The sequence below is a fragment of the Carassius auratus genome, chromosome 15 (genome assembly GCF_003368295.1).
Source record: "Carassius auratus strain Wakin chromosome 15, ASM336829v1, whole genome shotgun sequence".
In the NCBI taxonomy this organism is placed as follows: domain Eukaryota; kingdom Metazoa; phylum Chordata; class Actinopteri; order Cypriniformes; family Cyprinidae; genus Carassius; species Carassius auratus.
The window spans coordinates 24888735-24915725 of record NC_039257.1 but is presented as its reverse complement, the minus strand read 5'-3'; the positions used below and the strand labels follow the sequence as shown (position 1 = coordinate 24915725).

The window sequence follows — 26991 nt, the reverse complement described above, 5'->3', positions numbered from 1 at the left end:
ATATGGAATGTGTTTACACCAGTCATTCACATGACTGGCACCAGCTCTATAAACGCATGCCTGAGCTCAAGACAGATTGGATGGCCGCATGCTTTGAAAATTGAAGGTTTGCTGCTGTCTTGATCATTTCATACTTGATAAATCGGTTATAATCTCCAAATGTTACCATGCCTAGTTGTTGCTTGAAAAAAACTCCTTCAGACATCACAGGAGAGAGAGCTGCACTACCTTTTTCATCTTTTATGATGACAAAGAGATGGCATCTTTCCACTATCTGCTAGAATACTGAACAGTACCAAACAACTTGTCTTATATAACAAATGACTATTCAATATTCGCAGAAATCAGTGGAAATGAATTCACATTCATCATCCACATACATCCATACAAAGTTCTGAAGTTCATTTCATTTTGCCTAGTATTTCTGCACTGGCTGGTGAAAATCTAAATGCAGTCTTGCTGTAATGTATCCAGCCGCTCTGTTTTAGATTAGTATAATAGCTATATCTGTTGCATGTTAACATTTCATGCAGGTTTTTGTGTATGCACAACTGATGGTCATTTGGCATGCAACATAGCAAGCATGGTTCAGTGTGGTGCATGATCAGCTAGTGAATCAGGGTGGTGCAGATGAAAAATTAACACATTTACAATTAGAGCAGTTTACTGTGACAAGCAACAGCTGGAAACCTGATCCTAACATACTATTCATTGTTTTTCTGACACTACTAACAAGCTGTCACTATTTGGTAGGGATACTCAAAAGGACTGGACAGTATTTCACAATAAAAGTGATGACTTCAAAATAACTGAACCTTAAGTTCTTCAAAAATCGCCCCATCTAACATTTTAACCTATACTGCATGTTTCATATTTGACAAATCACATCGTTTGACAAATGGCATCCAGCTTAAATTTACAGTGGTGGTTTTGCCTACAATCCATTAAAAAAAGTATATGCTTCTTCTTCTGTCCTCCTCTGTTAGTTTTTGTGAGTGGGTAGAGTTATGTTTCGATAACCTTCATACACTCAGGGCTTTGTGGAAAGAGGGAGAGTGAGATGACTAATATATTCCATGTGACCCGGACTGTCTTCACGTTCATCAGGAATAGCTGTGTTGCTGACAAAGTGCTTGAGGGAGGTTTGCTGTCTGACACTGGGAAACCATGGGAGTATATCATTATCTAATGGCAGACGCACCTGTCTGGGCGTCTGAGCGTCACTCTAATTGATATATTAGTAAAGATTAGATGCACTAAGAAACGAATGGATCAACAGCTCCATCTAAAGATTTGAGTTAGGAAATTAGTAAAAGCAAATTAGCCACAATTAGTCCAAGAGCATTCCACATTTCTTGAGCCTCAGATGTGCTAGCGGGGACTTTCAATAGTGTCACGTAGCCCAACTTTTATCATCAAGTCTGGCCTATTTTACAGCTTGTTCTGGGCCAGATTTGTCCACTTAGATATGTCCAGCTAACTGAAAACTAATGTGACCAGTGTACTTTTTTGTTATTACGAGCTGTTTAGAAGCAAGTTTTTCTTAAATAATTTTCCCAGGCTCATTTGAAAAACACTTCTGTTACTTTCTAATGACATTATGTTACTTCTTACATGTTTATTGGCACTTTTGGAACAAAATGTCCTTTGAATGGCACTAAAAGAGCATTCAATTTTCTCCAGATCAGATGAACATGAATATGGTACATTTTATTGGTGGTTTTTGTAGGGGTCACATTCACACCTACACTAAACCCTGCCCTGAATCTAACCATTAGAGTTAACAAGAGCCTATGTGACACAAACAGAGCAATCAAACCCCTTTTACTTTTTGAGCTCTTTCAATGTGACTTGTTTTTCATGGGACTCATGCCCGTGCGCTCCACATTGCAAGTACAATGCTATACTAGATGATCTATTGAGCGAGCTTACCACATCATAAAAGCCTCACATATGGAACTAATTATGTGATACAAATTTTAAAAGGCTTTGGTTAAAAGCGTTATGAGGTCATAACGTACAGTAGTATTGTGTAAAGACCTTTGCAAAAATTAATCTCATTAATGGATTATCTGCCTCTGTAATCATGATTGTGTGAAACTCTTTTAATTCAGCTGGAAACTGCACTGAATTGTTTGTATGATCAGTGTAGGTATGTTTTAGAAGTTCTGCAAGAAGCATGTTTTTCTAATGAGCCTATGTTAGAAATAACTGATACAACAATAATGGACTGTCTGGTGAAGCGCTCATTCAGATACTTGCACAGCAGTGTCAGTTCATGTATTCTTAGGCTTGTCGTCTTGATGTATGCCATAGTAATTGAATTATCCAACTTTAATCAGTTATTATATACACTGATTGTGCTATCCAATAAGTCACCTTGCTGATGATCCTGGAATTTCAGGCAAATAAATGTTCTTGTACTGTGAAGAAAAACACAATATGAATCATATACTTATTTATATACATAAATATACATTACCGTATAGACAACATAAACTTAATAGTCACTACAGCAATAGTTCTGTTATCTGCCATGTTTAAAGCCTGTGGTCCACCCAACTTGAAATCTTGGGTATCAAAATTATCCCGGAGGTTCCCAGTCATAAATACAACTTTAGAGTTTTTTTTTTTCTTTTTCTTCAGGAGTCCGTTCACAAAATATGTGATTTGACAATATATTGCACTGATAATTAAGTAGGCATGAAGGTTGAACCTGATCAATTACACAACAGCCAGCAGCATAAGAGTAAACAGCCAAGAGGAAAATATGTAACACACAGAGACTTTAAACCGTATATGATAGGAGTACTCTGCATGCTCCGAACAGCATGGTGGTGATGACATCATAAAAAAATCCTGTGATCACCAGGGGCATGTCTGGATCATTTTCAGGGTGTCCATAAACACACTCAAGTAGGTCTACCACCAAAAGGTTAAAGCAGAAGAAATTCAATGTTTCTGGATGTCCACGTCAGATTCACTTAAGCGGATGTGCATAACTGATCCGCAGGTCCTGGAAATGTTTGCTGGCTAGTATTAATGTGTGGTACCCGTCAAGCAGTAAATCTTCTTTACGGTCTGACTTCGCCACCCCCTGATGAGGGGCAGGAGGACCCACAAGTCTTCCCTTAATGTAGTGTAGCTAACTCTATATTTTCCCTGCAAAGGGACAGTTGACAAGAGGCAGATATATAAATGTATTTCAAATTTATTACAATTTAGTACAAAAGTGTGGAAAAGTTATTAAAATGGCTCTTAAATACTGCTATACAATTGGTGGATTCTCCTCAGTCTAGTAAGGTCGGATCAGCCAATGCGAAACCCCTGCTCAGGTGGACCCTGGTGAGACAAAAAGAAATAGGAGACAGCAACCCAGCACCAGAAGAAGCATGCAACACCGCAAGCACCACACATTCAAGATCTTCAGATACCACGACAAAAACTCACACCATGTTATGGTTATAAATACACCCCAAACCAACGTCTCTAACAATGTGGTCCCTTGGCAAGATTGGGGAAAGCATCAGTGTGGATCCGGCTATGTACAGGGATAGCCTAAGCAGAAGACATATTTAGGGAGGAGAACCACTATAGCATTGATAGCACCAGAAGTTAAAGGAACAATGCTACTACAAGTAGGACACATGGGTGGTAGGCCAAGAGGCAAAATCACATCACACAAACAAACCAACAAAACAATAAAAAAAATGCATATTAATCACAAGAAAACAGTGGCTGGCCTGGTCCTTTTCAGTATGCTCAACTGTCCCACAGCTTATTGTCATATGAAGACAAAGGTGAACATTCGGTTGCGATGCAGCCCAGCAGCTCAGGTCACAATGAGGTGATCACAACTAATTTTAAAACTCCATGCAGAAGCCTGTGTCCTCCATGAAGAGTAGACACGCACTTCTAGAAATTACCATGAAAAGGAAGCCCAACGTGCACAACAGTGTCCAGCACCAACACAAAGAGCCTTCAACCAGCAGACACTTATCACTTCCTAATTGGTCATGTGACTTTTCAAAACATCATGTGATCCTGGGTGTTGTGTGAATGGGATGCAGCTATGTTGTGTGCCTGCCTGTGTAGATCCCCACATCAAGGGGGTCAAACCAGATGCTCAAGACAAAGCATCTTTTCCAGCAAAAACATTTTAGTGTAGCACTAAGTCACATTGGAACTGATGATTTCACTCGGTTGACATTGTCTGTGGGTATGTTGCTTGAGGCTGAGATTACCTTTTTTAGACTATATTAGACTAAACTGATCCAAAAAGTTGGAGCCAAATGTAGACAATCTGTTTAATATTCCATAACAGGAATGTCATCAGCTCTGTACAGCTCTGTGGCATTGTTCTGCAGAGCAATGTGAATTTTTTTCCAAGTTAATGATCTGTTGTCTGTGACCCTCCGCAAACTTGGAAAGCACGAGTGTGTAAACTCCATTTGCCATGAGCTACTATAAAAAGTTGAATCTCTTTCTCTTGTGTCAGAAGTTCGAACACCAGAATTTAGAGGCTTTTAAAGCTACTCAGATTTATAATGGCAACAAGGCAAAAGAAAGACTTACAAGCAAAGCATTTTACTGCACTTCCTTTCCATTATTATATTCCTCCCTCTACCATAAAACATGGATGCAAACTTCATGACCTTATTTCTTTAGGGTTTCCTTGTTGAAGGAGGACACAATGTAGCAATAATTTTCAATCAATCATTTACTTAGCCAAAACGATCCACTGTAGTCTCTGAGCCATCACTTTCCATCTCTTTAAAAATGCATTGTCTTTTGTTCTCTTTCCCATCCAGCCCCTCCCAGACTCATTGCTAAATCACTAGATGTATCACTAGATATCTAGATATCACTCCTAACTTGTTAACCCACTATCCAGAATCATGGATTCAATGCTCTAGAGAGGCATACTCATGGTCACAATAGTCACTGTATTTTCAGCACATTCACTACATTGATTAGAGGCTACCACAGATCTAGGCTCCAATGCTACCTATAATTTCCTCGTCTTCTCTCTACTTTTTGTTAGGGTTAGTAGAATAAGTTGACATACTTGAAAGTTACTTATAGTCTTTTGGTGGACTTTGAAATAAAGTGTCAGCAGATAATAAGCAGACGGTCTACTGATACTCTAATAACTGCTAGTTGACATGTAGTTGTAAAGTTACTAGTAGTCAGTAGAATGCTAAAGTGGGCTATCAAAATTAAGAGTGACCATTGTCCAAAAGTTACATTGTCCTTTAATATCCTGATGTTAACCATGTTAAAATTGCTGGCACTTTTAATGCCAGTAAATTTCCAAGCCTGACATGCAGGTTTTTTGAATTTGTTGCTGTATGTCTCTTCTACTGTAGGTGGTTATGGGCCTTATGGCGGATATGGTGGTGCTGGAAGATTTTACCCAGTGGCTGGAGGTCTGAAACCGGCTAAACCAGGTGCTCATAATCCAGTGAATAGTCAGCTGTGTTAAATATGCAGACAAGTAATTACATGTAACCATAAGGACTTCTCTTTAGGTGCTGGGCTACCTGGAGGAGGTCTTCCTGGAGGAGGTCTTCCTGGAGGAGGTCTTCCTGGAGGTGCCATTCATTCAACAAGCCTATTAATGATATGCATATTCTTTGTGGCTACGTAACAAAAACTACACGGCTATCTTCTAAGTCTGATTCTCTTTCTTCAGGTGCTGGTGGAAAGCCTGCTAAAGGAGGTACGTAATACACATATTTCTGAGTCCATTGTTTCCATTGTAAAAACACTTTGCGAATAAAACGTCTTTCGAAAAGAATAGAAACGGAAAAGGTAGGTGGGGATCTGACCTCATTTTCAGAGGAAACATTCATACAATAAAAACATACAAGTCCCTTTTTAACACCTTTCAAATAGCTTACTCTGTTGGTATTCATGCGGCTATGGCTCTTTTCATGGTAATCCAGTTGGCTTGAAGTTGAATTAAGGAGCCTTAGATCATGAGCCAAATCAACAAATGTGTCCCCTCTGGGACCCCGCTGGTGGTGTTCATGTACTGAAAGCCAGCACATTATTTCAGCATGCCCTTGGCACAATCTAAAAGCAGCATGCAATGTCTGTTCTTCTGTGTTTGAAATCAGTTGGAAAAGGGTTAAACAAATAAATGAACAGCCTGAAACATCAGCTTCTAGGCACTGAAATCAGATAAGATGACTTGTTTCATGTCAGAGGGAGGGAGCAAGTGAGGCAAACTAAATCAATAAGGAAGTGTAAAGGAATATCTGCAAGCCAGATTTGTACCCATTGGGCCTCATTCATGAAACATGGGCAGAACAAATTTTTCTGTAAATCCTTCATAAAGCTGTTCTGACATGAACTTTCGAATTCATGAAAATGTTCATATTTTCAGAATGTTTGTTGATGTGAAGAAATGTACACCTGCTCCCTACCACGTGAAAATGGTGTGTAAAATGTTCTGTTTTCTTTATGCCAAAACTGATGGCAGTAAGTTTTATTCACTGCCTTGATAATTATTAATAGTTAATTTGCCCTTGCCCCCTTTCTATATTCCATATAGCAGCTAAAAATACGTGTGTTCTCAAGCGCCACCAGCTGGCCATTTTAAGAAGAGCATTTAACATTTTTTTTTCAGCTGGCTAAAAACTCTTTGGTGGTTATTTTCATTTTTGAAAATTTATTGTTAGGAATATATCCTAGTCTATTTTGTATTTATGCAATATACTGGAGCCAAACCTGAGAAAGTAGACCAAAATATTCCAATAGTTCCTGGACACGACATGTAATTCATAGGCTGGGATTATGCTAATTGTGAATGAGCGTGCACAAGACCTCTTTTTACAAATTATTGCAATTCATTAACATACACATGTTTAACTAACAAATCGGACATATATGAAGCAGTTGTGAATCAAGGGGAGAGTTTTCGGGAAGGTCTGTTTTACAGGCGCAAATTACTCATCATTTACTCATACATTTGCGCAAGTTTCATGAATGAGGCCCGATGTGTCTAGTGATCTGAATGAATGTTTTGTTGGGTTTTCGTTCAGGGCCAGGAGCAGGAGGAATTGGCCATGGTTCTGGCCTCCCAGGTGCAGTGAATGTAGATTTAGCAAATACTGTCATGAGTTAACTTAAATGATTAGCCAGCAGTGATAGACTCGTCTAAGGTAGTCTGACCTTTCAATTGTTTGTTAGGCCTTGGCATTCCTCAGACTGGTGTACAAGGACTGGGCCCTGGTGGGGTTGGACCTGGAGCAAAAGCCGCGAAGCCCGGAAAAGCTCCAGTGCCGGGTGAGTGTGTGGGTCTGAAGTTGGTATCTAAACATGGAAATAATCATGATTATAAATCAATATTTGTAAATCTTTTTTTTTTCTTTTTTTTTTTTTTGCAGGAGTGGGAGTGCCTGGACCTTATCAAGGAGGACTTGTTCCTGGACAAGGTTTGTTAATTTTCCCCTGTTTATGTACAGTAATATGATCACCAATCCCACAAGGGCTTTGTTAACATTTTTCGCATTTATAGTGCATATTGAGGGGAACATATGCCGAATTCTGTGAAATGGATCTGCTAGTGGCAAAATATGTTCAACTGAGCTTAGGCCAGAAACATACTATGTGCAAGAATTCAAACCTACAAATTCTTGGCACACTCAAGGGGGTGGTAGAGTTACCTTCACAGTGTGTAATGGATTATTCACATAGCTTGTTAAAGACTGTTGAATTTAACTTTAATTTCTTTGACTTTCTCACCAAGATTGACTCCTCCATAACAGCAGTTGACCTAAAGTAGAACGCACACCATAGAAGACTCTAATGTTAGCAGAAACGGGCAGAAATGATGCATGAAATGTATATTGCACATACGTGCATAGAATAAATTTGGTCTGTTATCAAATTAGCCAAGACATCTTATAAACAAAGGTATGTGTAGAACATGCATGATTTCTTTCTGTGCTCACAGATTTAGTGCAGGCCTGCTAATCAGTCATTAGGATAAAACCCCAAATTCAAATTGCACACATGGCCTTCATTTGGTCTTGATCATTTGGATTTAAATGATTACAGGCTTCAATGGGCGGGGTGTTCTTCCTGGTGTAGCCACGGGAACTGGACTCAAACCTAAATCAGGTGAAGCTCTCGATGTAAATGACATCAGCCATTGCAGTGAAATAAACTCTATCATATATTTATGACTGACTGAATGTTTCCTATAGCTGCTGGTGGAGGACAGGGTCTGGTACCAGGTGGTGGTTAGTACATGAGCATACAGCAACCATGTGAACAGAATATTAATAATGATATCTGGATAGTGTGGAAGTATCAGCAAATCTGAACAACACCTGTGTTCAAAAAGTATACACTGTCTGTTGACATCCAAACAAACAATCCTTTTGTTATAGGTGGGCGTGGATATGGACCATTGCAACAAGGAGTATTTCACGGATACCCTCTCAAATCTCCCAAAACCTCAGGTGGATCATTTGATTCTTTTGATCATACTGCACAAATCGTGCTCAGCCTAGCTCTGCCACGCCTTGAAAAGAAGCATTTTCCGGCTGATTGCATTTGTGGTTTTGCAGCTATTAAGCAATACAATATAAGGTTGACAGAATTAAGAAAGTATGAATGTCTTTCATCAAATGCTCCAAATCAAATTTTGCTATATTGGATCAGTGTATAGACTTCGCTAGTCATCCATTTATGTGGTAAATTGCTCTCCAGTGCACCGAAACGTTGTGTGATTCCTTCTACATAGAGGTTCAGCAGTTGAAGTGCTCCATTAATTTGTTTCGTGCACTAACCTCAGATGGATGATGTGCTCTCTGGAAACTGACATCTCACTTGGGAAAGTGCCTTGACAAAGTTCATAGTCATAGCTTTCATAGTCACAACTGAAAATATTTTCATAAATGTTTCCGTTTGAAGCTTGAAATTTAATACATATTTTCATGTCTCTCTTATCGGCGCGTTATCAACCTTAATCATGGACTAGGAATACATCCAGTGAAATTAGGAGAAATGGATTGCGGTATTAATATGTGAGCCTCTAGTGGAAGAAAGCTTTTCCAAACTTGCATATTTGTTCGGATAAAAGTAGGATATAATGTTGATAAAAATGCATGGTCAACTTCAATGGTTTAACGCTTTACAGGTTATTTGAAAGTGAGCTCGTACGTCAATGGAAATCATTCAGAGGCATATTTATCATCTAATATTTTGCAGTTTTATCTTGAGCATTTTATCTGAATGTGCTCATTGTTCAAAAACTGGCCATGTGTTATTGTAGTTCTCGCCAAACTCTCCTGTTGTGAAAAGCTATAATATTTGCAGGATACAACATTTTTGTTGACACCGTATATTTTTGGTATAACTTTAGTATGTCTCAATAAGTCTTATGTCATGACTTGCCCTAACAGGTGCTGGGTTACCCTACACTGGTGGTAAACTTCCTTATGGTAGGCTACAGTGATGACCTCGATCACATGCATGTGCTGAATACCTTGTTTGTGATGTGTATGAGCTTGCGTGCTGATTCTCACCTGCTATACCAAAGGTTATGGTGGTTTCGGTGGAGGTGCTGGACTCCCTGGTGGGAACATTGGTGCTGGCTCCAAGCCCGGTTATCCAACAGGGACTGGTGTGTTATGTCAGAGCCATGGCTGCAAACAGCATGCACACACATGCACAGCAAATATATGACAAGTATCTGATCTGCTGTCTCTGTTCATAGGTGTTGGGACATTAGGGGCATCTGCTGCACAAGCCAAAGCTGCTAAATATGGTAATAATAATTAATTAATGATTTTGAAGTCCACATGCTTTTTCCAAAGAACAAAGAAATAAACATTGTACTTCAGTTGTTTGTGCATAACTGTTGTTTTTGTTTTTTGTTTTCCTAAGAGCCAGTATTAGAAGTTCACTGTTTGTGCCCATTTCTTCAGGTACTGGAGCCGGTTTAGGTGGGGCTGGATCTTTTCTAGGTGGTGCTGGTGGACTTTACCCTGGTATAGGAGGTAATTATGCATTTTCCTTTGAAATCCCCTAAAACCACAATTAACATATATAAATTGTCCATACTGAAAAGTAAGTCATTTTCTCAAGTGGTTAGTTTAGCGTCTATATATTTTCTTGTGTGTTGGAGCTGGTTTAGGTGGTGTTGGAACAGGTGGTGCTGGTGGAGTCTACCCAGGAGCAGGAGGTAAAAAATTATTTTACTACAGAATGGTTTAGGAGCTGCAATCAGATATTGTTTGTTTGTTTTTTTTAAAGAAAATAATTTACTCACCCATATTCCATTCAAAAGTGTGGAACACAAATGTCATTTTTTCCCCCAAAAATAACTAAACAAACACAACAACAATTAGGGATGTTGTTGAAGACAGACCACACTTTTTGTTTGTTAAAAGCTTCAAAATGTAAATCCAACCAATGCGACTAATTTGTCCTGCATTTACTCATTGTGCTGACACTTGAAATTAATTCAAGTATACATTTTATCGATATGTGCAGTTCCTTTTAGAAATCTATAGGATCTTAGAAACTACAAGGAATTTGGGAATAACATAAGCTACCAGAGCAATTGTACAATCAAACATTGCATGCAAAGACATGTTGCGATAGGTTTGAGGTCAATGCACATGGGCCATGAGATGTGACATTCAATGGCCTGTGATATTATTGATGCTTTTTGTGTTTTCTATAAGCAAAATTTGGATTTATCCTCTGTGAACAGGTGTGGGTGTTCTTACCCCAGCTCAAGCTAAAGCAGCTAAATATGGTGAGTACACTGACTGCTTATCTTGCTTTTATTATGGGTCTCATAACTGACTAATGGGCGATTCAGGCTTGTTGACTGTATTACATAGTAAAGTCAAGTCACCTTTATTTATATAGTGCTTTTAAAGATACCGTTTGTCAAAGCAACTTTACAGTATCAAAATGGGGGGGAATGTGTGTAATAATACAAAAGGACAACTGTAAACACTCAATTTGGCTTGGATGGTTTAAATGCAGTGCACCAATTCTGAGGGTTAACATACTTGGCAAATATCGCAACTTTCAGAACAACTACCCATAAAGCATTAAAGTAATCTTACCCTGAGGTCATGAACGCATGAATTAATGTTTCTGCACTTGAAACAGAGAGCATTTTAATTTAGATATATTTTTGAGATGGAAAAATGTGCTTTTACAAATGTTAGAGACATGGCTTTTGAAGGAAAGAGTTTTATCAAATAGCACACCTAGGTTCCTAACTGATCATGAATTAAGGAATTAACAGAGCAGCTATCAAGTGTTAGACAGTATTCTCAGTAGGTCACTACATGTGGAGGTTTTTGGCCCAAAAAATATATTTTTTTGAGAATTTAGCAGTAAGAAATTACTAGTCATCCAGTTTTTTGTCAACTATTAATTCTGTTAGTTTTGCAAATTGATATGTTTTGTCAGGCCACAAAGAAATCTAGAGCTGACTATCATCAGCATAACATAACATGTAAAGCGTGAAAATCAAGGTCCTAGTACTGAGCCTTGATGTACTCCATACTGCACTTGTAAATGGTATGATACCTCTTCATTCATTGCTATGAACTGATGATGGTTAGATAAGCATGATTTTAACCATGCCAATGCATTTCCTAGATAATGTTGTGGTAGATATTGTCGAATGCAGCACTACTGAGATCCAGTAGCACTGATACTGTGATACAACCATGTTTGGATGATAAGAGGAGGTCATTTGTAACTCTAATGAGAGCAGCAGGGCTTAATTTGTGCCAGAACAAGCTGGATCCGGATCTGGCTCCTTCAAAATCCGATGCGGCACCTCATTTTGGCGGATCCCCTTCTTCCAGGGGCGGCATTTCCGTTGGCCAGATTATGGCAATTGCCATAACCTAGCCCAGTCAGGTGTGCCGTAAAACAAACTATCCAAACTTCATATCTCTATTATAATTCATTGTTATTTTAAATCAGAGGGTTTTACAAATATTTAACCAATTATAAGTATTAAAAAGAGCTTGTCAGTAAATTTCGGAACACCATTGGATCCTCAAGCTCTCAGCGAAACCTTGTAACTTCACCCCATCTCCATTCAGATTGATGCGCTGTGCACAGCCTGGAGGAGACGGGTCTCACTTCAGCTCCCAGTCCACAATCCACTGTCAAATCAGAAATTATTCAGAGACCAAATATATTTTATTTATTTTGTACTAGTGTAGCAGGGCACTAAAGTGTAAAATAAATGGAGAGCGTAATACCAGTAAAAAATTAAAAAAATTGACCAAAAATGATTCACATTGACAAATGTACACTTTGACCTGACCATGTTTTGCTTAAGTATTTTTTTCTTTAATTGCCAATGTGACCCTTTTACACCACAGACTGAACAAAATTAAGCATTGCTTGGTAATTGGTCAACAAAGTGCTGATAGTTGTGTAAATATTGTCATACTAACAGTTGTCTGAATTTTTGGTTAATTGTAATTTATTACATTCCTGTCAAAGTTATAGGGTATTATCAAAATGAATTTGTTCTGACACAGATACAACTCAATATTTTATTACCATTTCGTAACTATATATTGTGATAATGTGAGAAATGTTGAAGGTGTCTGAATAAATTTTGTTTTGCTATATACAGTATTTCATTTTTACGGTAAAGACTATGCTGTCCTATTTTACAATTGATTATTTGGGTTCTGTACCTGAACACCTACAAACATAAATAAAAATAAATAAAAAAACTTCAAAATTGTGTAAACAGCACAAATAAATAAATACAACGAACATAGAAATTAAACCCTTTCAAACAGAGCCCACTGGTACAAACTGCACTGGTTAATCCATTTGGTTAATCACTTAAACTGGTCCACCAATGTGATTGCGCGAATGCTCCATTACCTCTCCCTTCTGTAATCACATGCCAGATCCACTACCCCTGTTTGTTCCGGAACCTCGCAATTTACGAATTAAGCACTGGAGAGCAGTCTCAGTACTATGATAAATTATAAATCCAGACTGGAAAACCTCAAAGATACCATTTTTCTCTAGGAAGGTGTCACACCCCTTTTGACGTTTAGTTGTGTTTTTCATCCCTCATGTGTTGACCATGTTTCTCTCTCTCATTCATTATTAAAGTTCCTTGTGCCCATATTTGGTCATGTTCCTTTTCTTCTTATGTCATTATTAGTTGATCCTCCTCACTTGCCTGTCCCTCACCACCCTGCACCATGGCTGAGGGTGATCTGAGCTCAATGGACTGTTATTGGGATATATATGCAGACATGCCCCTTCTTCTCTTGCCTACGTCTAAACTCTCTACCTGCCCTGAAACATCAGTCTGCCCTGAACCCTCTGTCGGTCCTGGCTATTGAGGTCGTCTGTGAACTCTCAGTCTGCCCTGAACTGTCTGCCAATAGGACATTGACCGCTGAGGTCTTTCCCTTGTCCGCCGTGCTCCCTGTGCTGGGAGTCACTATCTGGTGTGTGTGGTCAGCACACACCATCCTTGAAAAAACGGGGGCTCACAAATTACCACCACCCACACTTTCCTGTCTCTTCCTGTTAACCCTGCTGCTTCAGCATCTGCCACCGCTGGTTCCTGTCAGCCCCTTTGCTCACTCTCAGCCAACCATTTGTGCGCTCGATTCGCCGCAGGTCTGCCAGTCTGCGTCGGGACTGGTGGATCCCTTTTCTCTGCCTCCAGCCTCTGAGTTCTGGATTCCCCCTCGGCTCTGCGACCAAGTGGCTCCACCATAAATCCTAACTCCCTCCTCTCCACCATGACACGTCAGTCAACCAGGTCCGCTGGGATACCTTGACCCTCCTGCTCGAGCCTGGTCTTTTGTTGAGCATCCCTTGGGACTCCACTCCTCTGGCTGCGACTAGTCCTTCCGGCTCTATCAGGCTCCTCAATTCCTCCTGCTCCACATTGGTCCTCAGTCGCTCTGGCTCCACTTCAGCCTTTTGGATCCCCGTCTCTCTCGCCGGAGCCATCTGCTCCTTCTGTGGTCCCCCTGGCTCCACCCTCTGTCAGATCTGCCCTGGTTACTCCTGTCTTCTCTCTGGCTCCTCCCTCCATCATATCCACCCTCGCTACTCCCTGGCTCCTTCTTGCATCATCTCCACCCTGGACTCTGTTCACCATCCTTCTCCTGGGAGTCCAACTTTTGCCCAAACCTCCATCTGTACCGTCTTCCAGCTGGCCTTCCTGCCAGCCCTTTATCATACCCTGTCATCATCCCACATCCAATCTTTTTTTCCCTTCTCCTAAGTCCCCCTCCATCCCTCCATTTGTTGTTCCTACAGTGTGAGGTCACGCCTTCTGGGAGGGGGGTGAACTGTCACACCCCTTTGGACATTTTATTATTTTTTTCATTCCTCATGTGTTCATTAACCCTGTTTCTGTCTCTGTCTCTCATTCATTAGTTAATTCCTTGTGCCCATATTTGGTTATGTCTCTGTTATTGTTATGTCAGTATTAGTTCATCCTCCTCACCTTCCTGTCCCTCATCAAGCTGCCCTTTATTAAGTCAAGTCAAGAGGCTTAATAATAGACAGTTTTGAGGTTTTTGGAAAACATCCTAATGACAATGACAAATTGTTAGGGTCTATGGCTTCTGGAAGCACGTCTTTTAGAATCCTGGATAGAACAGGATGTAACATGAATGTCGTTGGTTTAGATCAGGGTTCCTCAAATCCTGTTCTGGAGGGCCAATGTTCTACAGACTTTAGCTCCAACCCTGATAAAACTCAACTACCTGTGTTTTCTAATGATCTTGAAGACACTGATTAGCATTCTCAGGTCTGTTTGATTAGGGTTGGAGCTAAAGTGGATCTCGTGGGCCACATTTGAGGTTCCCTTGTTTAGATGAATTAACAAGTTTATACAATTCATTCTTTCCTATTGTAGAGAATGAGTGGAATTGATTCCCAGGGGATCTATGGTGCAATGTCAAGTGATGGTTCTACTATATTTGTAACAAGTAGTTCAATTTACAGCTTTAGCTATATAGAGTACACATAAGACTAGATAATGATCTGAGATATCATCGCTCTGCTGCAGAATTGAAATTCCATTTAACATAAATTCCATGTGGCAGTATTAAATCTAGAGTATGATTTTGACAATGTCAACCAATAATCTCAATCTGATAGCAAACCTTCTTCCACTAGGTGCTGGTCCTGGTTTTACTGGTATTGGTGGTGTACCAGGCGCAGGGGGACTCTTTCCTGGGGCAGGGGGTGAGATAAATTGTGTCCAGTAGTGTTAAATGACAGTCACTTTATTAGAATGATTCACCACTTATAAATGTTTTGTGTTTTCCCATGTATCAAGGTCCTGGTGCACTCTCCCCTGCTCAGGCAAAAGCTGCTAAATACGGTAGGCATTTATACATATTTAGGATACTTCTTATTCAGATATGACATGATTAGAATTTCTGAATTTTCTGCTAGAAAATTACAGACTGGGTTGGAACTAAACTCTTCAGGACAGTGGTCCTCCAGGAGCAGGGCTAAAGAACCATGACATATAGCATTGAAAATGTAAAACTGAGAGATCATGGCCTACCTTGTTTCAGGTGCAGGAGTAGTTCCTGGTGGAGCTGGGATTGGTCCTGGTGGTGCTGGGATTGTGCCAGGAGCTGGAGGGGTTTATCCTGCAGGAGGTTAAAAAAACTGTCTATAAAAAATATCTAAAAGAACATTAAAACATTATAATGATCATGGAATCTCAAAACCATTTATTTATTTATTTTTCTAAGGGCTTACTCCTGCTCAAGCTAAAGCAGCTAAATATGGTAACATTTCTTTGTGGTGGAATTTCACAGAGATTTATATAATTTATTCTAAGACCACATTTATAAAGCAATGTTTAATATATTCTTCCTCAATCTCCTAGGTTTGGGTGGGGCAGCTGGAACTGGTTTTGTTCCTGGTGTTGGAGGACTGTACCCTGGAGCTGGAGGTGAGTGGGAACACACAATCAAATCACTTATTGTGGCATTTATAAGCCACTTCACAAAATATCCACAGCTGTGTTTCCACTGTCGGGTAAGCAAATGTGCTAGTGTGTGCCAGGGCCAGTCGTGTTTCCACTGTCACTTCCGGGGCTTGATTGTGCCTCGTTGGGGCTTCCTTGGGGTCAAAGGCCGGGGTTTTTTGGCCCGCCAAATACCTTAGGGCCAAAGAGGGTGAAAGTTTCTCTCCGGTAAGCAAGTTGTCAGATAAGAGTGTCTGCGGCAAGATGCGCATTTCACTGTATTGGATCATGCAAAGGACTTGAACTAAACTGAAAACGGAGAATCGCCAGTACTGGTCTGAGGAAGATACCAGCGCTCTTCTAAGCATTTGGGCCGAGGACAATGTACAACGCTAGTTTGACAGCATCTGCAGAAATGAAGACGTAAAAAAAATACATTGCTGCTGAATTCGCAAAGCTAAGTATCCAGCGCACTATGATGCAAGTTTTGGATAAGTTAAAGAAATTGTGGGAAAAATATAAAGCCATTAAAACAATGGAAACGCTGGCACACTGTTAGCCATGGATCGCACTGACCTGACGATGGAAAAGTGGCCATGAGTACAACTGTACACTGTGCTTTGTCTTCAGATTTCAGATGTATCTGATTTCACATGTACATGCACCTAAACATCAATTTTACATTTTGGTAATGCAATCTTTTCTGCCTATGATGGTGCTTCTTGGTTCCCAAATTGGCCAATATACATACATACATACTAGATGCCCTCAAGATCAAATCACTCAGAACTGACTGAATGGATTTTAATATCCCAGGGATAATTAGTAAATTGGTTTGCTGCTTATTTTATTAAAATGTTTCGAAAAGGTGCCCCAGTCGGTGGAGTAGTGGGGGGAGCCGGTGGAATTCCTGGAACATCACCAGGGGCTGGAGGTGAGTTTTACACTACATTTAATATTGCATTTGAAAAAACCTACAGTTCATTTCAAAATGCTAGAATGTTGCTAATAATGAAGTGTTAATCTTTTGGACAAAGTTCATTAAATAATAAATATAGAAATAACTTTACAAATTATCTTTTAGTATATCCAGGTGGAGTGAAGCCTCCTAAATATGGTAAGAGCTTTTACACATTTCAGGTGTAAATGGAATTTAATAATGTAGTGTGGATGAACATGAAAACAAAAAAGGGGGGTATACCCCTTTGCTTGCAATTCTCTTCCAGTTATTGTTTATAGGTGCGTGACATTTCGCTTCAGACATTGCATGTACAGTACAGGTTTTAGTGGCCTGGACAATAGCAGGAACTTGGTGCTGCGAGCTGCTAATGTTCTAGTCTTGCAAACGTGTTCTTTGATGTTATATTATTTATGAAAAAAAACATAGTTTGCCATGGTATTTTTCAAAGAGAAAGATAAGGAGAGTATAAATATATATTAAATAAAAATTATCAGTAGACGTGGAGTATTTGAGATAGGTAGTACACTCAAAAAAATGCTGGGTTAAAAAGAACCCAGCTTGGGTCATTCGGCAACCCAGCACTGGGTAAATATTGGACAGGACACACATACTGGGTTATTTTGACCTAGCTGGTTGGGTTAAATGTTATTCCCACCATGCTGGGTTGTTCAATTTAAGGAATTTTTTGTTTAAAAATTACTATATTGCTGGCTTAAAATGGGCTAGAAATTAAAAATCACGCACAGAATTACTATAGGCAACAGCAATAATCAAAATATATTTATTTATTATCAAGCAAGAACACCCACAAGACAAACTGAATTTATATGGGTGAATACAGTTTGCAATATTAAATACATTTAAACTTGTTTAACAAGCATTTTAGAAATAAAAAAGCCACATTTAAAAGTAGCATTTTAATTAAGCATATTTATCTGTACTCTGTAATTGCTTTTTACCGAGATTTTACTGTGCTAATTCTTTTGCCGGTGTGTTGCCAACATCTAATACGGTGAAGGGCTGCTGTTTGCGGGGGAACAGTGAACTTTAGACTGGCGCCTTGCGATTCACTCGTAGCTGAGAGATGACATGATTGACTCCAAAACAGTACTGAGACTAGAGAACATATTTTAATGTAATATTAAATTACATTTTGTATTATAATGAAGAAAATCCATTTATTTTATGCAAGTAAAAGGCATTTCCAGCACAAAACAACCACTGTTGACACAGCTGACATCTCGTCCATATGTTGCGTTGTGTAAAATGATATAATTTACACCACATTAAAGAGTTTATAAAGGAAATAAAATGTATACAAATCTTTATTTTCTGGAAATAGTGCACCAAATCAGTGGGGGTGGTGCTGAGAACCACTATCTCCTGGAGGACACAAAAATCCCTTTCTGACTGTAACTCATCAGCTGCATTGTTTCATCTGAGACAGGCTCAACCAGCGATTAGTTAGACAAAAATAACCCAGTGTTAAAAATGACCCAAGCTGAACCCAGCATTTGGGTCAAATAAATAACCCAGAAGTAGTTTTATTCTAAAATAGCACTTTCCGATAATTTTTACTGCACATCTTTGTAATTAATAAATACAAATCTAAAGAAATATATTGATACTGATTAGCTGCACATCATGTCTGTAGGAGGGGCCGGTGTTGTCCCAGGCTACGGTTCTGTTGCTGGGCTCGGAGGGGTTCCTGGAGCTGTGCCTGGGGCTGGAGGTCTGTATATGTTCAACTGTCTCCATTTCTCACAAATGTTGTTTGTCAGTAAAACTAATTTTGTTTCTCATGATAGTTTGTGTTGATGTTTAGTAATGGTGATAAATGTTTTTAGGGCTAGGAGCTGGTGCGAAACCCCCTAAATATGGTATGGGACTGACTTTTTTTCTATGATTTAGGTGCATTGGTAATGCTACAGTATGTAAGATAAATCCAATTATTCATGCTATTCATTTTGGCATTTGCATTGGAATTTTGTAATAGAGCTTTATAATAATAATAATAATAATAATAAATGTCTTATTAAGGTATACTTAAATAAAGGATTGTTGTTAGGGAATTGTACAGTCAAAGATTATGCTATTGTGGCCTCAGGAGTGCCTGGAGGAACAGGTTTGGGGGTCCCCGGAGGAGTACCAGGAGGAGTACCAGGAGGAGTACCAGGAGGAGTACCAATAACTGGAGCAGGAGGTATCACTGATTCATTCTGCATAAAAGCATGAAGAAATGCAAAAGGCAAAATATTGAATTACATTTTAGATATGCTGATCCTTTTAAACCTCTTTTTGAAATTTTTGATTAAAATGCATCAACATTTTCCTTAAATTGTTTTTGCTCAACTGTTCATATTTCTGTTTAAGGATACCCTGCTGGTGCCAAGGCTCTAAAATATGGTATATTTATTAATTGATTATATATAGATCTATAGATATAAGCAAGATATATATTATAATATTATATATATATATATATATATATATATATATATATATATATATATATATATATATATATATATATATATATATATATATATATATATATATATATATATATAATATTAGTGACCTTCAATATATTCCTCCAAATACAAATTCTTTGTCTAGGTTTGGGTGCTGGTGGTGGTTTACCAGGTGGGACTGGTGTTGTGCCTGGAACAGGTAAGCAAAAATGCCTGTCAATGAGCAGAGCTATAGTGACTATAACAGCTTATAACAGTTTATATCGTGAGTAAATATGCTTCTTTTTTTTTAACAAAAGACATAATTGATTTTGAATTTAGTTAATCAACAGTGTTTTCATTTAATTTCTTTCTTTTTTATTACTTCAGTATTTTTTCCTGGTTTACACTGTTTTTTATTTTGCCTAGCCATTTACAAAATATTTTCTGTTTAATATTTGAAGAATATGTTGCAACCCCATATCAAAAAGCCTGTTAAATTACTTTCGTCGTTGAAGACATAAATTCATTTTTGTACTGAAAACATGTTCCTTGAAACAGATTGGTTTAGAATGTTTGTAGCTCATGTTCAATGGACTGAAACCATGACCAAGCATGTCTGTCTTATTAATATGTTGCTTTACTCAAAATAGGCTTGCTGTTGTGAAAGTACTGGCAACACTTTTTGTATAAACAGCCTTAAACAGGCTGTGGTCCATCCTTTGCTCAAAAAAGATAATCTCGATCTTTCTGATTTTTATAACTATAGGCCCATTTTTGCACAAAAATCTTGAAAACTGTGTACTAAATCAAATTTCCCCCTATTTAATCTCTAACAATATTCTGGATCCTTTTCAGTCTGGTTTCAGAGCTAAACACAGCACTGAATCTGCACTTTAGAGGGTAGTAAATGACCTCTTACTATCCGCAGACCCTGCACTATTCTTCTATTATTGGACTTGATACTGTGGATCATCGTATCTTGTTAAAGAGATTGGACAATGAAGCTGGCATTCGTGATGGTGCACTAGATTGGTTTGCATCATATCTCGCAAACAGGAATTTTGCTGTGGAAATTGGAGAATTTTCATCAAGCTCAGTTCCTGTCACTTGTGTGGTGCCACAGGGCTCAATTCTGGGTCCAACCTTATACTTTACTCCCTCTTCGTTCCATTTTTGAGGCCCATAAAGTTTCATATCACATTTATGCTGATGACACTCAGCTCTATTTTCCATTAAAATCAGGTACTGATTCAGTTTCCTCTCTTCTAGCTTGTTTAGAGGACATTAAGCTTGGATGGACAATAATTTCCTTCAATTGAATCAGAAGAAGACTGATGTTATGTTGTTTGGCCCTTCACACCTTTTAAATAATTGAAGTTCTACCCTAGGACCCCTTCAAGATAGCATCTGTGATAAAAGTAAAAAATCTGGGCGTAACACTTGATCCTGAATTAATATTTGATAAACAAATCAACTCTGTAGTTGGAGCCAGTTTTCTGCAGCTTAGGGGACTTCGCAAGCTGAAAAATATTCTAAGCTTTAGTGATTTGGAGACTGTTATCCATGCGTTTATTTCAACCAGGCTGGACTACTGTAATGCTCTTTATGCTGGAATAAATCAGTCCTCTCTCTCACGATTACAACTGGTACAGAATGCTGTGGCTCGTTTTTTAACAGGGACAAAAAGAGAGAACATATTACACCTGTGTTATCATCATTTCATTGGCTATACCTGTTCGATTTAGAGTTGATTTTAAAGTTTTAGTATTTGTATTTAAATAACTCATGGTCTTGCCCCTTCATATATTTCAGACCTTCTCCACTCGTATTGTCCAGTGAGAACAATCAGATCCTCTACTCAGATGATATTAAATGTGTCAGGACCGGGGCTCGAACTTGGGTCTCTGATGCCAGAGTCTTAATTTGTACCGCTGAGCCACAGGAGGTAGTTGAACCCAAATAGTCAGATGCCTTGTAAACTTAACTCAGAAGAGTTTATTTAACAAAAACAGCAAAAGGGAACAAAATATCCTTTGTATAGAGTTAGGTTATAAAACAGGAAAATCCTCAGACCAGAACGGGTCAAAAATAGCAAAACAGTCTCCAAAACAAAAACTCAGAGAGAAAACTGCAAAACTATTCTCAGGAAAACAATTCAAAAAATACTTTCAAAGAATAGATCTTGTAACTAGAGCAAACTTACGGCAGCAACTTGCTTAGGAACAATAATAACCAAGCAAAGATACAAAGGAAGTGATCAGCTTAAATAGACAGCCCAGAATGAGAAACATGTGAAAACAATTACACTGATTACAAAATGCACAATGTTGACGTGAGTGCACATTGGGGACCTCTAGTGGCCAAAATAACACATTGCAACACAAAGGTTCTGACAGGACTGGCACATGGTGAAGTTCATCATTGAGATGGTGACGAACCGCAGCTTCACCTTAAAGACAAGTGACGGTCAATACAGCAGGCTTAGAAGGCTGAGGAATGGTGTTCCGCAGGGATCTGTCCTTGCACCGATGTTATTCAATATCTACATCCATGACTTACCGGAAACAACATCCCGGAAATATGGTTACGCTGACGACCTGGCCATTATGATGAGACAACAAACATGGGAGCAGATACAGGCCAGCCTAAACCAGGACATGGACACCTTGGCAGCCTACCTGCGTGAGTGGCGTTTACAGCTCAGCATCGGCAAGACAGTTGTAGCAGCTTACCACCTGAACAACAGTGAGGCCAGACGGGAACTGGACATATTCGTTAATAACAAGCGTCTTGAGTTCCAGCAAGCCCCACGGTACCTTGGCGTACACCTGGATAGATCTCTAACATTCAAACAACACCTTGAAGAAGTGACGGCCAAAGTGTCATCAAGGGTGGCAATAATTCGACGTCTCGCTGGTACTAGCTGGGGTGCAACTGCCAAGGTGCTTCGAATATCAACAGTAGCTCTCGTCTTCTCCACAGCTGAATACTGTGCCCCAGCCTGGTGCAGAAGCCCACACGCCAGGAAAGTCGACACTGCTATAAACACCGCCCTTCGGACTATAACTGGCTGCCTGAATTCTACCCCTGTCTACCATCTGCCAACACTAGCAGGAATTGCCCCGGCCGGCCTCCGACGAGAGGCTGCTACCCTCGCTCTTGCAAGGAAAGCCCAAAGATGCAACTGGCACACAACAGCACTGCCTCCTCATAGACTGAAGTCCCGCCACCCGTACAACAAGGCGGCACAAGACCTGCTCAGGTCCATCCCTGAGGACCTGTCTACAGAGGCATGGCTCGCGGCAGCTTGGAAGCAGGAGTGGGAGTCAGCAGGACCCTCACGAATCCACCGTTACATCTTTGACCCTGGAGGCGGTCTTGAAGGAGAGGATCTGCCACATCGGCAATGGACTCTGCTAAACCGCCTGCGAACTGGGGTGGGACGTTACAAAGCATCGATGAGGAAGTGGGGCCTGGAGGACAGAGCAGTGTGTGAGTGTGGGGAGCCAGAGCAGACCGCTGAGCACATAATCACCACCTGTCCACTGTATAAACCACCTTCGGAGGCCGGCCTCTTCGACGTGGGACCTGAGATGAGAACGTGGCTGAGTTCTACTGAGCTGGACATTTGATGACGACACACGAAAGAAGAAGAAGAAGGACCCCTCCCTCTAGGAACGGCTCATGACGTTCCCTCCAGGACAACTGGTCTTGTGAGCGTAAAATTCTTGCACTAGTTTGGGGTCTAAGATGTCCTTAGCAGGAACCCAGGAGCGCTCCTCTGGACCATAGCCTTCCCAGTCCACAAGATACTGCCGGGACCCACGTACTTGATGGACATCTAGTATTCTGTGGACTGTGTAAGCTGGCTGGCCCCCGATGATACGAGGAGGAGGAGGTCTTCCTGTCGCAAGAAAAGGAGAAGACAAAACAGGTTTTAACAGGAAGACATGAAAAGTTGGATTAATTTTCAAAGACTTAGGCAAGTACAATTGATAGGTAACTGGGTTCACTTTCCTGGCAATCCTGAAGGGGCCAATGAATCTCTGGGAAAGTTTGCGGGACTCCACCCGCAAGGGAATGTTCTTAGTGGAGAGCCAGACTCTTTGGCCAGGGCGCAGAGTGGGGGCAGGTCTGCGTCTGCGATTTGCCTGGTGCTGGTATTGCTGAGAGGCCCTAAGGAGCTTGAGTCTGGCTTTTTTCCATGTCTGGCGGCAGCGTTTAACAAATTGATGAGCAGAGGGAACTGCAACCTCCACCTCTTGTTCAGGGAATAGTGGAGGGGTGTAACCAAACTGGCACTCGAAAGGGGACATGCCTGTTGCAGAGGAGCGAAGGGTATTGTGTGCGTATTCTGCCCACATGATGAATGAAGACCAAGAGGAAGGACTGTTAGCTGCCATACATCTCAGTGTAGTCTCAAGATCTTGGTTAAGCCGCTCAGTTTGTCCATTGGACTCTGGGTGAAACCCAGAAGACAAGCTCACTGTAGCCCCCAGAGATTGACAAAAAGCCCGCCAGAATCGGGAGGAAAACTGGGGTCCTCGATCAGAGACGATGTCTTGTGGAATTCCAAAGACTCTGAACACATGATTTATGACCAATTCAGCAGTTTGTTTTACGGTGGGTAGTTTAGGCAGAGGAATAAATCTGGCGGCCTTGGAAAATCTATCTACTATGACCATGATAGTGGTGTTGCCTTGTGATAGTGGAAGACCAGTGATAAAATCCATGGAAAGATGGGACCAAGGTCTATGAGGTATGGGGAGAGGGTGCAATAGCCCTTGAGGAGAGCGGTGAGAGATTTTATTTTGGTTGCATGTGGGACATGCGTTCACAAATGTGGTCACATCCTCCTTGATAGTTGGCCACCAAAATCGTCTTTGGAGGAACTCAAGAGTGCGTGAGGTACCAGGATGACAAGTGAGACGAGAGGAGTGTCCCCACTGGAGGATCTGAGAGCGGACAGCTTTAGGGACAAACAGACAGTGGGTAGGCCCCCCTCCTGGGTCTGGTTCTCTGGCTTGGGCTTGTTTTACTGTATCTTCCAGATTCCACCTGATAGGGGCTAATATCTTGGAACTTGGGATAATTGGTGCAACACAATCTTCCTGTGGAGTTTTAACATATGCTCGGGACAAGGCATCAGGCTTTAGGTTCTTAGAGCCAGGGCGGTAGGACAAGATGAACTGGAATCTATTGAAAAATAAGGACCAACGTGCCTGGCGGGGGTTGAGTCGCTTTGCCTGCTGAATATATTCCAGATTCTTGTGGTCCGTCAGTACTTGGAATGGGTGTTTGGCCCCCTCAAGCCAATGTCTCCACTCTTCAAGTGCTAACTTGACTGCCAGTAACTCTCGATCCCCTACATCATAGTTGCTTTCAGTTGGTGTAAGGCGGTGGGAAAGGAATGCACATGGATGCAGCTTGTTGTCCTCTCCTCTCTGGGATAATACAGCTCCAACCCCTACATCTGAAGCATCGACTTCCACGATGAATGGTCTATCTGGGTTTGGGAGAATGAGAATAGGTGCAGAGGTGAAATATTTCTTCAGTTTGTTGAAAGCCAACTCTGCTTCAGGTCCCCAAGAAAAGCTGGTTGTGTTCCCCTTGGTGAGAGCAGATAAAGGAGCCGCCACAGTACTGAAGTTCCGGATGAATTTGCGATAAAAATTGGCAAAGCCAAGGAAACGCTGTACCTCTTTTACCGATGAGGGGGAGGGCCAATCCACAACAGCTTGAACCTTTTGAGGATCCATTTGTATTTGGCCAGGCTTGATGATGAACCCCAGGAACTGAACCTTGGTCCCATGAAACTCACATTTCTCAGGTTTAACATAAAGATGGTTATCAAGAAGGCACCTCAGAACCTTACTGACGTGTTTTACATGCTCTTGGAGGGAACTCGAGAAGATGAGGATATCGTCTAAGTAGACAAAAACAAATTGGTTTAACATGTCTCTGAGAACATCATTGATGAGAGCTTGAAATACTGCGGGAGCATTAGTGAGGCCAAAGGGCATAACTAAATATTCATAGTGCCCAGTGGGTGTGTTGAAGGCAGTTTTCCACTCATCTCCTTGCCTAATGCGAACAAGATGGTAGGCGTTGCGCAAGTCAAGCTTAGTGAAGATGGAGGCTTCTTGCAGCATTTCAAATGCAGTTGTCATTAGTGGCAAGGGATAACAGTTTCGAATGGTTATCTTATTAAGGCCCCTGTAATCAATACATGGTCGAAGTCCGCCATCCTTTTTCCCAACAAAAAAGAATCCAGCTCCAGCAGGGGAAGTGGATGGTTGGATGATGCCTGCCACAAGAGCTTCATTAATGTATCGGTCCATAGCAGTTCGTTCAGGGGGAGACAAAGAGAATATACGACCTCTGGGGGGACAGGTACCCGGGAGTAGCTCAATGGCGCAGTCATAAGGCCGATGAGGTGGTAAGGAGGTGGCCTTCCTTTTACTGAACACTGCTTTGAGGTGGTGGTATGGAGCAGGGACTTGAGACAGATCTATGGTTTCTTGGGACTCGAGAATAAGGTCAGGGGGGTTCTGGGCCAAGCATTTAGTCTGACAGGTGGGACCCCAACCTAGAACAGTGCCAGTCGACCAGTCAACATGTGGATTATGCTGGAGAAGCCATGGGTGACCGAGGATAACAGGGAACTCTGGAGACTGTATAAGGTGAAAGCACATTCTCTCCTGGTGCTGGTAAGTGGTGAGACCAAGGAGAGAGGTGAGGTGGGTTACTTTCCCGGGAGACAATGGTCTTCCATCCAAGGCTGTCACAGTTAGGGGTGCAGGAAGAGAATAAGTAGAGATCTGAAGACTCTTAGCAAGAGAAACATCCATGAAATTCCCGGCAGCGCCAGAATCAATCAATGCCTCTAGTTGGTGTTTTTGTCCTCTCCAAGTGAGTGTGATTGGAAGGAACAGCCCAGAGTTGGAAGGTGAAGTGGTGCGTGTAACTCCCGTCACAGTCCTTCCTTGCCTGTACGGGACTGGGCGTTTCCCGAAAGCTCGGGGCAGGTGGAGCGAAAATGACCATACAATCCACAATAAAGACAACATCGCTCTCTCATACGACGGTCTCGTTCCGAGGGGGAAAGTCTAGCCCTACCCAATTGCATGGGTTCCGAAGAATCTTGGGGCACTGGTGGCATTTGAGCAAGAGCTGGACTGGCAGACCATGAGGAAACAGATGGGCGGTTCCGGCTTCTCTCTCTCAGGCGATTATCCAGTCGGATTGCTTGATCCATGAGAGTTTCCAGATCAACAGCAGGTTCTCTGGTAGCCAGATCATCCTTGATTGCCTCTGACAGACCATTCAGGAAACACACCATGAGGGCCTCATTGTTCCAACCACTCCCTGCTGCAACGGTCCGAAACTGAATGGCATACTCAGCTGCACTGCCATTACCTTGACGGAGGGTGAGAAGTCTCTTTGAGGCTTGTCGGCCACTGAAGGGGTGATCGAAGACTCGCTTAAACTCCTTTTCGAATGCGGAATAACTTGAACAGAAGGGGGCTTGTGCCTTCCAGACCGCGGTTGCCCAAGAAAGAGCTTTGCCAGAAAGGAGGGTGATGACG

The 26991-nt window shown here is 41.0% G+C and overlaps 1 protein-coding gene across 5 annotated transcripts in view; it reads left to right on the top strand.

Moving 5' to 3' along the window:
• The window catches only part of LOC113115457 (elastin-like), a 64896-nt gene that overhangs the window by 19017 nt on the left and 18888 nt on the right, over positions 1 to 26991 (top strand). For 3 of the 5 annotated variants that reach the window (XM_026283035.1, XM_026283037.1, XM_026283034.1), the window contains exons 5-31: positions 5370 to 5450; positions 5532 to 5594; positions 5696 to 5722; positions 7050 to 7091; positions 7198 to 7293; positions 7395 to 7442; positions 8068 to 8130; positions 8217 to 8252; positions 8403 to 8474; positions 9420 to 9458; positions 9557 to 9640; positions 9734 to 9784; positions 9945 to 10016; positions 10145 to 10201; positions 10736 to 10780; positions 15178 to 15246; positions 15341 to 15385; positions 15585 to 15671; positions 15768 to 15803; positions 15905 to 15970; positions 16854 to 16919; positions 17070 to 17102; positions 18601 to 18678; positions 18794 to 18826; positions 19054 to 19149; positions 19320 to 19352; positions 19566 to 19619. In XM_026283035.1, coding sequence (XP_026138820.1) covers positions 5370 to 5450; positions 5532 to 5594; positions 5696 to 5722; positions 7050 to 7091; positions 7198 to 7293; positions 7395 to 7442; positions 8068 to 8130; positions 8217 to 8252; positions 8403 to 8474; positions 9420 to 9458; positions 9557 to 9640; positions 9734 to 9784; positions 9945 to 10016; positions 10145 to 10201; positions 10736 to 10780; positions 15178 to 15246; positions 15341 to 15385; positions 15585 to 15671; positions 15768 to 15803; positions 15905 to 15970; positions 16854 to 16919; positions 17070 to 17102; positions 18601 to 18678; positions 18794 to 18826; positions 19054 to 19149; positions 19320 to 19352; positions 19566 to 19619 — 1572 coding nt within the window. The remainder of the gene's footprint in view (positions 1 to 5369; positions 5451 to 5531; positions 5595 to 5695; positions 5723 to 7049; positions 7092 to 7197; positions 7294 to 7394; positions 7443 to 8067; positions 8131 to 8216; positions 8253 to 8402; positions 8475 to 9419; positions 9459 to 9556; positions 9641 to 9733; positions 9785 to 9944; positions 10017 to 10144; positions 10202 to 10735; positions 10781 to 15177; positions 15247 to 15340; positions 15386 to 15584; positions 15672 to 15767; positions 15804 to 15904; positions 15971 to 16853; positions 16920 to 17069; positions 17103 to 18600; positions 18679 to 18793; positions 18827 to 19053; positions 19150 to 19319; positions 19353 to 19565; positions 19620 to 26991) is intronic. The other 2 variants (XM_026283036.1, XM_026283038.1) reach the window with 2 other exon arrangements.